At 37.6% G+C, this 12813-nt stretch overlaps 1 protein-coding gene across 1 annotated transcript in view; it reads right to left on the bottom strand.

Annotated features, from left to right (window-relative positions):
• Positions 1 to 6261: 6261 nt before the first annotated feature.
• Positions 6262 to 12813, bottom strand: part of LOC135229098 (membrane-bound transcription factor site-2 protease-like) — a 97982-nt gene continuing 91430 nt past the window's right edge. Inside the window, exons 9-11 of the mRNA XM_064278900.1 lie at positions 12302 to 12497; positions 11035 to 11110; positions 6262 to 9403 (exon numbers count right to left, since the gene is read on the bottom strand). Coding sequence (XP_064134970.1) covers positions 9181 to 9403; positions 11035 to 11110; positions 12302 to 12497 — 495 coding nt within the window. The 3' untranslated portion in view covers positions 6262 to 9180. The remainder of the gene's footprint in view (positions 9404 to 11034; positions 11111 to 12301; positions 12498 to 12813) is intronic.

The following is a 12813-nucleotide window of genomic DNA, read 5'->3' as shown; positions in this document are numbered from 1 at the left end:
CTGAGTGGAAGATATCCATATTTGTGCCGTTTCCAAAAAAGAATTGATGCCTTTGAATTATGGCGTTGGTGAAGAATATTGAATATACCATGGACTGCCAGAAGAATGAAAAATTCATCTTAAAAGATATACAGCGAGAGTGCTCCTTGGAAACAAGGGTGATGAGACTTCGTCTCACATACTTTAGACATGTTATCAGCAGGGACTGGTTCCCGGAGAACGACTCATGGTTGGTAAAGGCAAGGGTGAGTGAAAAAGAGGAAGATAGTGAGATGGACTGTCACTTTGGCTGCAGCAATGGGCTAAAGTATAACAAGAAATGTGAAGATGAAGCATGACTAGGCAGTGTTTTGTTCTGTTTTATATAGGGTCACTGCTATAGATTGAATTGTATCCCTCCAAAATATGTGTATCTATTTGGCTAAGCCATGATTCCTAGTACTGTGTGATTGTCCACCATTTTGTCATCTGATATGATTCTCCTATGTGCTGCAAATCCTGCCTGTATAATGTTAATGAGAGGGGATAGACAGCACTGCTGTTAATGAGGCAGGACTCAAACTACAAGATTGGATTGTTTTGAGCCAATTTATTTTGAGAGAAGCAAGCAGAGAGGCTGGGGACCTCATACCACCAAGAAAGCAGTGCAAGGAGTACAGTGGGTCCTTTGGACCAGGGGTTCCTGTGCAGAGAAGCTCCTAGTCAATGAGAAGATTGATGAGAAGGACCCTCCTCCAGAGCTGATGGAGAGAGAAAGGCTTTCCCTGGAGCTGACACTCAGAATTTGGATTTCTAGCCTACTTTACTGCAAGAAAACAGATTTTTCTTTGTTAAAGCCATCCATTTGTGTTATTTCTGTTACAGCAGCACTAGATGACTAAGCCAGTCACTAAGAGTTAGAACTGACCAGATGGCACCAGCAACAACAAACAAATTTAAAAGAATTGAAATTATACATGGTATTTCTCTAACCATAGTGGAATCAAACTAGAAATAGACCACAGGAAAATATCCAAATACTTGGCAATTAAATGACACACTTCTAAATCATTTTTGGTTTAAAAGATAAGTCTTAAAGGAAATAAAAAAATGAATGCAAACAAAAACACAATACAACATACCAAAATTGTGAGATACAATAAAAGCTATGCCGAGAGGCAAATTTGTAGGGCTTATATTAGGAAAGAGGAAATGTCTAATATCACTTCAAAAAACTAAAAAAGGAGGAGGAAAATAAACACAAAGCATATAAAGGAAGGAAATAATAAAAACAGAAATGTATGAAATCGAAAAGAGGAAAAAAAACACAGAAAAATTATTGAAACAAAAGGTTGGTCTTGAAAGGATCAACAGAATTGAAAAACCTCTACCACTACTGACAAAGATAAAAAGAGAAAATAAATTACCAGTGCAGAAACATATAGGGGATACAACTATAGATTCTGTAGCTATTAAAAGAAAAATAAGGGATGGTATAAACAACTCTATCCTCATAAATTCAATAGCTTTGACAAAATGGATGAGTACTTGGAAATATCATGCAGAATCTAAACAAATACACATGAAATAATTTAGAAGTCCTGTAATTGTTTTTAAAATATGAAGTCTGTAACTTAAGACTCCTGTAAGAGAATTCTCAAGGCCCAGATGACTTCACTAGAGAAATGTACCCAGAACTTGAAGAAAAAATAACAATGATTCTATATAAATTCTTTCAGAACTTCAGAAGAAGGCAACACTTCCCAACTCGTTTTATGAGTCTAGGATTATCCTACAACCAAAATCAGACACCAAGACAGTATGAAACAAAACAATCTATTAGAACTATTAAAAAAAATGAACAGTACAAGGCACGGTGTCCAGACATGTATTAGTTGAAGTGAAACTTGCCTCCAAAAATGGGGGATGCCAAGAGACCAAAGAAAGAGGCAGGCAACTCCAGGATGGCAGCAAAAAAGTTTATTAGGGAGATTTACATACTAAGGCAAGTCTTGGGCACCCACAGGACTGAAGCAGATCTCCACACCCCGCAATGAGAGGGCAGAGGTTTTACAGGGTTAGCAGATAATAGCGGCTACAATCCAGAGGCTTACATTAAGAGTGACTCAGCAACTGGTAATGAGCTAGCAGAATACCCGGGGGCACTCGTGTTTGGCTTTGCAAAGTCTGTTTCCCTCTTCAGTACACTCCTAGATGCTCTGACAATCTGGCATGGTCCTTCTCATGTGCAGTAGTATGACAGATCCCGTTCCCTCTCTCCTGGGAACAGATATAGAAGTGGGCTTGGCCAGATGCTGTACGGTGCCCAGGCATGTACAAGAGATAGAAAAAGTTAATGTGTGCCCAGAACAGGGGGAAGCGTTCTCTGGTAAGGAGAAGAAACTTGGAAAAAGAAGGTGCCTCCATTCCCAGCCTCCTTATCAGAGAATGTTCTGGGCCTTTACTTAGGCAGCCCAGGTGGAAGGCACGCAGGCAGATCATTCCCCGAACAGCCCACCCCGACTCCCATTAGGGTGCCAGAAAAAGCAAAGCAGTACCAAGCGCTGGTATGCCCATCACCCATTTTGGACACTGAGCTGATCCCAACCAGCCACCCCAGTTGTGACTTAATCTGAGCTAAGTGAATAGATTAAAAGGCTGCATTTGGACTACCTGGTCATATTCTGCAAGTTCCCCGTGCCAAGTGTAATGTCGAACTCAGTCTTAAAATTGCCGTTCTCAGAGCCAAACCATTCAGTCCTGTGCCATTTACATTTCTGACACACAGAAATTTCCTTCTAAAGTTGGAGCACTTTGCACAAGCAGCTTTCATACTTCAAAAGATGTTTTTCGTGAGTAACGGCATCAATTATATTCATTAACCACAAGATCTCAGTGCACCAGGTTACTCATTCAGTTAATTGATGCACGAGGTATCCTCCTTGTTGACAAATCAGCTGCAACAATGTTGGGAGGTACTGATCATCTCGGTTCAAATGCTGACACAGCCAACAGTTGGTCTGATTGGTAGCTTTAGCGCAAGCCTTTATCATAGGGTCCAAGAATGGCATGGACCTGTTTATCACTGTGAGATAATTTGGAAAGAAAAAGAGACAACATTAACAATTCCTCCCTCCCCTCCCCTATCTCTGGAGACTTGAGGTGAGGGTTGCCAGTGTACAGCCACCCAGGCTGTCTTAGTCTTGAGGCAGCAACTTCTGTAGGAACTCAGATGTTTTGTCAAGAACAGCAGTATACAAAAGAAACATATTTTATGGAACATACAGTTTGATCACGCATATGGCATAAATGAAAAATGCCCTCGCAAGGATCATCTACACTGAGACCCCAGACTGCTTGCCTGAAATGTATAGTCTATGCTGGGGTTGTCTTGTCACCTCCCATCAGCCATTTCAGCCCATCTATTGATGTATTCAACTGCCTCTGTGAATGGGGGTGATACACAGTGTGAACAGGTCATTCAAGATCCAGTGGAAGCCTCTGTATAGGATAAGAGGCCCCCATATGATTTACCCGCCAAGGATGTCCTGGCCTGTTTGCTCAGGAATCTACTCCTGGGTAGGTTTTAGCTTTGGCCTGGTTCTTATAGGCAGGTCAGCTTTTCTGTGTTGTTCAGCATTTTCTGATGATAGTGGCAATCTGGGTGCGTAGGCCTAGTCTAGGATGGTGTGTGAATTTCCATGGACTGTCCTCTCTTAAATCCAGGAGGTGGTCACTTGCACATCTCTTTGATCTGGAGCAGAGGGTGCTTTGGCCTCTACAGTCAGTTGGCAAGGACCTTCTGCTCATTGGCTTTTTTGCTTCTCAGCATAAGGGCCTTTCTGGCCCTTTTGTTACACAAGCAACAAAAGCTTATCAGGAGTATAACTGATATGTTAAATTTTTTTTTTTTTGTCCAGATGTCTCATCTCCAAAGGAGCTTGATTTATATGTCAGTCTGAAAGTTGTCAGTGGCCAGATTGAACGGCCAGGCTATTAACTATACCCCACATCACAGCTTCCATGCGCCCCCTTCCTAAAATGGCCCTCACTGTAGCATTTCCTGTTGAGGCTTGAAGGTAAAAGTTTACAAAGGTATCCATTAATAGATACACATCATTAAAACGTAAAATAGGAGCTTGTAGGGGTCCCAGAGGACTTATCCACAGTCAGGCTTGGACAAGGGTCTCGATGGTGGCCCCAGGCTCAAAAATCTTTAATGCACATATATTCTGACATTGGTATAAAGTAAGAAACTAACCTTATGTTACAGCAGCTTAAAAAAAAATTTGCTGATTAAAAAATACTTGTCATAAAAAGAATATTTTCTTTATTATCTTAATGTTATTCAACTATATTTCAGTGTTAGAAAAGCTATTCCATATTTAAAATAGTTGCGAAGAAAAAGGTAAATGTCACTAATGAGAAACATATTTCTTCTTTCCCATCTTATGTGCTCATTTACTCAAAAAGCTGATTTAACTAAAGCACATATATGCTGAAGTTTGATGAAACATTCAAAGAATAATAAAAGTTTAGATTATCTGTCATCTAGTGTTGTGCCTCTTAATTGTAGCGCGATGGGACCAGAGGAGAGATGTGGAAATGACAGGTTAGCCTATCAAGAAAAATGGTTAGTTCCTCATTCATATGGGGCATAAGGGAGGAAAGCTGGGAATAAGTGAGAAAGTGCTAGAGCCTAAGTTCAAGAAGAATCAAGTGTCACAGTTAAAATATTTTTTTGAGAATTCCTCAAACATGGGTTGATTTCATAGATTGAATTGTGTCCCCCCAAAATATGTGTATCAATTTGGCTAGGCCACAATTCCCCGTATTGTGTGGTTGTCCTACATCTTGCGATTGATGTAATTTTCCTATGTATTGTAAACCCTCATCTCTGCCAATGGTTAATGAGGTAGGACTGGGTTATATTGAAGAGGATTAGGGTGGGATGTAACACCCTTTCTCAGGGCACATCCTTGATCCAATGTAAAGGAAGTTTCCCTGGGGTATGGCCTGCATCACCTTTTGTCTTACAAGAGACAAAAGGTGAGAGAAGAGAGCAGAGTTGGGGAGCTCACACCACTAAGAAAGCAGTGTTGGGAGCAGAGCACGTCCTCTGGATCCAGGGCTCTGGTGTGGAGAAACTCATACACCAGGGGAAGACTGGTGACACAATCTTTCCCCAGAGACAACAGAGAGAGAAAGCACCCTGAATTTGGACTTCTAGCCTACGAAACTGTGAAAAATAAAATTCCCGTTGTTAAAGCCATACACTTGTGGTATTTCTGTTAGAGCAATACTAGACAACTAAGACAGTTAACTTACATAAGACCTCCGTCTGCCACTAATAAAAGGAAATGGGATAGTTAACTTCCATCATCCATAAGGGCCATTTTCAAAACAGTAGGGAGGTGGAGTTTCTATGTAGAAATCACATTTTAAAAAGGATTCTTATTTGGATTGTAACATGATTTTGTGTACAGATTACTTGAATGAAAACTGGAAGTTTCTTTTAGAATTAATTATTCAAAACCAGCTAAGGTCTTATGGAAAGTAAAAGAAGACAAAAGAAAAAAATACAAATAAAAAGGCACAGAAAGATACATAAAAACAAACCAAATCCATTGCAGTTGGGCTCATACTGACCTTATAGGACAAAGTAGGGTTTCCAAGGAACGGCTGGTGGATTCAAACAGTGGATGTTTTGGTTAGCAGCGAAAAATACTTAACTACTATGCAATCAGGGCTCCAGAAAGACACATATCATACCCATACCCATCGCTATCAGTTCAATTTTTACTCACAGTGACCCCAGAAGACAGAGGAGATCTGCCCCACAGGGTTTCCAAGGAATGCCTGGTGGATTCCAACTGCTGACCTTTTGGGTAGCAGCCATACGCCACCAGAGTTTCCCAGAAAGACACGTTGATGATAATAAAACATAAAATGCTGTTTCACATGTATTCTTTTATTGCTAAACATCAAATGTTGGCAAGTAAAACATCTTTAAGTTAAAGCTTAAGAATAAACTACAGCACAGTCAAAGATATTTAGGAAAAAAACCTCTTTTGTGTACCACTGGTTTATATCTGGATATTCAGTAAATATCACAGGACAAAATGATGACCGAGAGCCACATATTCGTCAAGCCATGTTTACAATTTACAATGACTTATAACCAGTTTGGTAAGTTTAACTACATGTCTTTTCAAACTGAAAAGCTGAAAAGAACATATAAATTCTTTAAGGATTACACAATATTTTTTTAAAAACCTCAAAAATGTAAACAGTGCTGAGAATAACATTTTATTGTTAAGTAACAATATACTTTCTTAAATCCCCAAAGTAGTTCATTGTCCTAATCACTGTGCAGAAACCAAAATGGATTATTTCTGTAAAAAAAGATAATACACTAGGGGAACAAACACCTTCAAATTATTTTTTACATTAACATACATTTATAGCAAATATTCAGTAATAATTGAACAGAAACATGCTTTTCTGTTCCATAAACAACACTAACAATACACAATTCAGCCACATTTATTGAGCACTTACATTTCCTGTACTGTGCCAAGAATATAAACACGAATATGATATGGTCCTTGTTATAATGAAGCTGAAGGAGCAAGCCCACATTTCCTTTCTTATGCAATGCTGCCATTTCTATACAAATGATACTGACCTGCTCAATTTTATAGTGCAGTCATTCCTGAACCCCGATTCTATGGATTAAACAGACTAATGTGTTTAGAATAAGCAATACTGAGGTAACACGCGGGTTTTTTTCGGGGGGTGGGGACAGAAACAAACAACAGCTAATGTATAAAATTTTTTCTTAAATTTTAAAACATTGACTTAGATATAGGCAGCATTTTTATTAGAAAACTGCTTTAAGTTAATGAAATAGGATTACATAGGTATCGCATGACATATCCTACCTTTATTACCTGAACAAACTTGGAAAATACTATGCTACTAAAATCTGATCACAAATGACCATCTACCAAATGTTAGAACAAATGTCATATTTTCCCGAAATGAACCAACAATTTATCTGGTTAATAATTAGCACTGGTATGAACTGATGATCCAGAGTCACTAATAAAAAGTTAAAATTATATCCACCATATAATTATTATTTAAGAAGAAAAGCATATTTGTACTAATATTTTAAAAGATTTTCTTAAAAACGTAGATTTACAAGGTAATTAATGAGCCCAAGAGACAGAAAGGGCCACATAAATCAGACAGGACATCAGCCTGAGACCAGAAGAACTAGACAGTGCCCAGCTACAACCAATGACTGCCCCGACAGGAAACACGACAGAGAATCCCTGAAGGAGCAGGAGAACAGTGGGATGTAGATCTCAAATTCTCATAAAAAGACCAGACTTAATGGTCTGACTTACACCAGAAGGACCCCAGAGTCATGGTCCCAGACCTTCTCTGAGCCCAAGACAGGAACCATTCCCAAAGCCAACTCTTCAGACAGGGATTAGACTAGACTATAAGACATAAAATGATACTGGTGAGGAGTGAGCTTCTTGGATGAAGTAGACACATGACACTGTGGGCAGCTCCTGTCTGAAGTGGAGATGAAAGGGCAGAGGGGGTCAGAAGTTGGCTGAGTGGACACGGAAACAGAAGGTGGAGAGAATGAGTGTGATGCCTCATTACAGTATATAGTATAAGAGTATATAGCAAGGTATATATAAATTGTTGTATGAGAGACTACTTGACTTGTAAACATTCACTTAAAGCAAAATAATATATTTTTTTTTATGTAGACTTAATGCTCACAAAGCAACTCAATGATCTGAAAATAGTAACTCCATGAAATATCTCACTTGGATAGCTGTCAATGAATACTGCCTTTTGTCACTTCTTCAGTGAATATGAGAAGTTTTGTGCAAAGAATTAGCATGCTCATACACTTCTAATAGCAATGTCTTTACAAAGTCCTATCAACTTTCTAAATTTCCAGGTGCTATCTCAATTCCAAAATATCTGGAAGCAGATGGGTTTCTTTTGGGCTTTAGTCAGTTCCAAGCTCTGGCAAGCCCACATTTGTATTCATGTGTAGCCAGCCATTTTGACTGTGCTACAAAGTCGTCAGTGAACTCACAGGGTAAGCTTAGGGGAAAGAAAAAAAGCAAGGGCTAGGTGTTTAGTTATTCAGCATAGTGTAATGCGGGGGCACCTGGTGAGGACAGTACATGCATCAGGGCTTAAAGTGGTTCCTTCCTGAAGACAGGAACCCAAGAGCTATATTCCATAAGGCCTCAGCAACACAACTGAAAAGGTATACAGTATGCCTTGGAAGGGTTCCAAACTTCAAAGCCCTATAGAGACTGGTAACCAACAGAGACACCTGTGATCTGTCAGAAGACCTGGCTCAGTTCTGCAGCTCAGCCATTACAACCTCATTTTACATGCTGCAGGCATGAGACACTTACTTGGAGTCCACTCTGAATGTAAAAGCTAGTGCTGCCTCATGAGGGCATGAATATACATTATCAAAGATGCATCTCTTATGGGGCAAAATATATTTCCTGTTATCACTGGTCCTACTTCTTTATTTATTTTCCTTTTCACACTGGCAGATTCTTTATTGAGTTTTATTAATTTAATTGCAACCAGACTCCAATTTTCAAAGTATAAAATAATATACCATTAAATTTAAAAACACTTTTCCAACAAGGAAAAGGACAAGATATATAGGCCAAGAAAACACTCACTCTTCCATCTGGCCAGAATTGGTTTCCTTCAAATTCTAATTGATGAAGTTTTTTTTTTTTTTTCCCAAAAACTGCTGAAAACTTTTCAAGAAGATTTTTTTTCTATTAATTCTACTCATTTCTGTTCTCCTTTACACTATTTCAACAAGATATATAGTCAAGAAAAATGGTATTACATAAATTTTCACCCAGCAGGAAATTGTTCTAAAAGCCTCTGGTGTGTATGTTCAGTCTTCAAAACTGGAAGGTAGTCAGGGATTATGCCTTCCATTTCCTATGTTTATCCCTACCCCAGTGTTTGTATACTCTGGACATATGAGGAGCTCAAAGTTGTCAGATAACATGTAAATGGAAAAAAATACTTTATATTTCATACCAAGGAAAGTTTGCATGGCAAGAAATATTACCATACAGTTGTACACTGTAACTCAGAGATTCTGCTGGAAGATTGGAAATATTACTGTGCTGTAACCATCCAGAGTCCCAGGGTCACGTTGGCAGCCAAAAGCACACTTCCCCCAAGCAAGATGAAAAATCCTATCAGATCTTTGACATCACTATCTCCAAACACTGAGGTCAGAGTGGCATCCAGGAAAGAGTTTAAAATCCACTGTCCATCCAAAGCGAAGCAGGGCACTGCATTAACAATAGCCAGAGCTCCGGAGAGTGAAATCAGGTACCTGGTTAAAATCTGTTAAGGAGCAGACTGTGAGGGCTGGGTGGAAACCACACTTCAGTGGGTCAGAAGAATATATTCTGACTTCACTGAATTTGAGACTATAACGAACTTTTCCACTTTCTTTAAATTCCTGCCTACTAGTACAAGTCAGGAAACCCTGGTGGCATACTGATTAAGTGCTACAGCTGCTAACCAAAGGGTCGGCAGCTTGAATTCACCGGGTACTCCTTGGAACTCTGTGGGGCAGTTCTACTCTGACTGTGAGTCAGAATTGACTCGATGGCACTGGGTTTGGTTTTTTTTTTTTTCGGTATTAGTACAAGTCATTCCTTTTTTAGAGCTTTAGTATTTAAAATAAATGGGTTTATAGTATCATGAAAGACAAAATATTAGACTAGATAAATGAAGGTCTACCATTTACATGAGAGCCTTGGTAGTGCAAGCAGTTTGAACTTGGCTGCTAACTGGGAGTGTTTTGTCTCAGATCCAACCAGTAGCTCCACAGAAGAAAGGTCTGGCAATTTAATTCTATAAATATTACAGCCAAGAAAATTGTGGAACAGTTCTACTTTGTAACACATGGGGTTGCCATGAGTTTGGGGCCAATTTGACGGCAGCTAACAATAAAAACTATGAGAATTTACACAGTAAACTGATGAGTTTCCAAGGAGGAATCTAAACCAGGGGTCAGGAAACTACAGTCCATGACCCAAATTCAATCCTTTATAAACAATCCTTTATACACAAATGTTTGCTGGTTCCTGATCTAAACTTTTAATGATACATCAAGGAAGAAGATTTTAGAAGGTATACAAAAAAAGGCAGTACATTACTTTTTATCTGTAGAAAGCATAATTAAATATTGAGCAACACAGGATTTTGACCCTTGAATGCATTTTTAATTTTACTTTTTCTATAATCTATAAGCTGCAGTCTCCAAGGCATGATTTTGATACATATTTTTTAAAAAATCATTCATTTGTTTTCCGTTTTCTTTTTTGGTCAAGAAGGGAGGGACGAACCAGAGTAAAGAAATTTATAAAGATTTAAAAATAATAAAAACAAAAAAGTGTTCCAAATTATTTTTATTCAAATGCTACATTATAATCATTTTTTTTAATTCATCTTTTACATGTAAATATACAATGAAAAAGATTCCATGATCTTTTGTTCTTTTAAGATGCTCTTTTAGTAAAGGAAACTGGCCTATCCTTTCTGGGACAAGTTGAGTATTCATAAAATTTCTGGTTAAGCAAATAATTAGAATCCTGTACTTGGTCAGAATTAACAGCTCATGATAGAACAGAATGTATCACCTCATTAGTAACTGAGGTTTCCATTCTTTTATAAACTTACTAAGAGAAGACTTGAGATCTATAAATTCAACTCTCAACTTGCATTCAGGGTTCCTTCCTTTCCATCTTAACCTTTCTTCCTTCTTGATTGTCTTTCTCCTCTGACTTCTTTCCTCTTAGGTATAATTTAATTTTTTTTTGCATCTTTGAAGTTTCTTTTTTAGTTGTTAACAATTAATTAACTGATATGTGTAAAGTCTATGCCTATCTATTTAAGGCAAGACTGCTCAAGCACCAAGTAACATACTTTTAAACATTTTCACATCAGAAAGGATACTTGACAAAAGTCTCTACAATCACAGGCAGATCTATGCTTAGGAAGTTGAAACGTGGAATAAAACTGGTGATACTCACTAAAAGAGAAAATGGTATCATTCACGCCATGTAAGCACCAGCATTATGAATTTCCAATATATGATCGAAAATGAACCAGCTTATTCAATTGTTGAACAAAGCCTTCCCCAAACATATGCAAGCAGGGTATATGCTTTACATACAAAAACAAACAATTACTTTAGAATGTTTAATACAAAACAGTGGAACGCAGAAATTCAGTCCCAGTGAGGTGAAGTTAAGATAAAGCTGGCTATATGTCAGTAAGACTATCAAACACAGAAACTGATTTAAAAAATGCCTGTATTTGCCTGTTCTGGACATTTTACATAATTATATGTATGATTATATTATATATATATACACACACATAAAATGTGCATATTTTATTACTTTATATATAAAGTATATCAGAGAATGTAAAGTGACATATAGAAAAAAATATACAAATTAGACTGGAGGTTGCAAGGGATTGGGGGAAGAAAAAATGAGGGAAGACTGCTAAAGGAGACAGGGTTTCTTTTTGAAGGTAGTGAATATGCTCTAAAATGAAATGTGGTGATAGTTTGCATAACTGTGTGAATATACCAAAAACCACTGAATTGTATACTTTAAAAGGCAGAATTGTATAGTATGTGAATTATACTTTCAAAAAGCTATTAAAAAAGAAGTAACAAAATTCTTGCACAAGAGTACGTTAGAATATATGATCTTCAGATACATGTACACTCTACATATTTAGTCCAATTATGTTGCCACTGTTAGACCAATTACACTGGCCCAGTTGTGAAATTATATTAATTTAAAATTCATGTGTCATTGATAAACTACTTTGTGGTCATATACCCTGCATCCTGGCATTCACTGGAGGATGCTAAACTTGCAACTCTTTTGGGGACTGACATAAATTTAATAAACTCTCAGAGAACATCCCAGAGATATGCACTTGGCTTAGACATAAATGGCAGTGAAGGAAAAATGTCTCACTCGCATGGGCAGTCATGGGATTCTGCTGCATTTGGCTTTATACACTCAGATTTTTTCCTACTGCCTATATTTCAATGAATGCTTAAGAACAACTTAACAAGACTTTGATAAGCAATCAAATTTGCAATAAATAAGATCATTGTAGGAACTTGCACTGAGTTTTTACCACTGAGGATATAAGTGATCTTACTGATTTCCTGAGGGTCTATCACGATAGTACCCACCTGCGTCGCTGAGGTGCAGTGGATGTCCTATGTACAACATATCAACTTGAGGTGCGTGCTTCACTTTAATTAAGCGAGTGTGAGTTTCCAAAGAAGGTACAATACAGAAACTTGAGCTTGAGCTTTTTTTACAATCTCTATTGGTTCTGCAGACTTGAGTGGCTTCCACTGCTTTCCGAGCTGGTAGACATGTATGCTATAAACAAAATATTAACTAGTAAATATTACAAGTGATTAATTAACACGAAAAATCCAAATTATACTTGTTCAACAAATTGCATGGTGATTACCATATTAGCAATGTAGCTTTTATAAAAGAAATGTCATCTATGTATATCTACTAAAAATTAGATTCAAATATCCCACTTTGTTAAAGAAAACATTACCACTGTAAATTTTAAAGATTCTCAAATAAACAGACAATCTGAAATAGAAGTATTTTTAAAAAAAAATGACTAAAATAAAGCAAAAGGAAGAAGTTTTAATACCCAAACCAAAAACCCACTGCTGTT

The sequence above is a fragment of the Loxodonta africana genome, chromosome Y, assembly GCF_030014295.1.
Source record: "Loxodonta africana isolate mLoxAfr1 chromosome Y, mLoxAfr1.hap2, whole genome shotgun sequence".
In the NCBI taxonomy this organism is placed as follows: Eukaryota; Metazoa; Chordata; class Mammalia; order Proboscidea; family Elephantidae; genus Loxodonta; species Loxodonta africana.
Note: the sequence above shows the minus strand (reverse complement) of the source record. Positions and strands in the feature narration are given on the sequence as shown.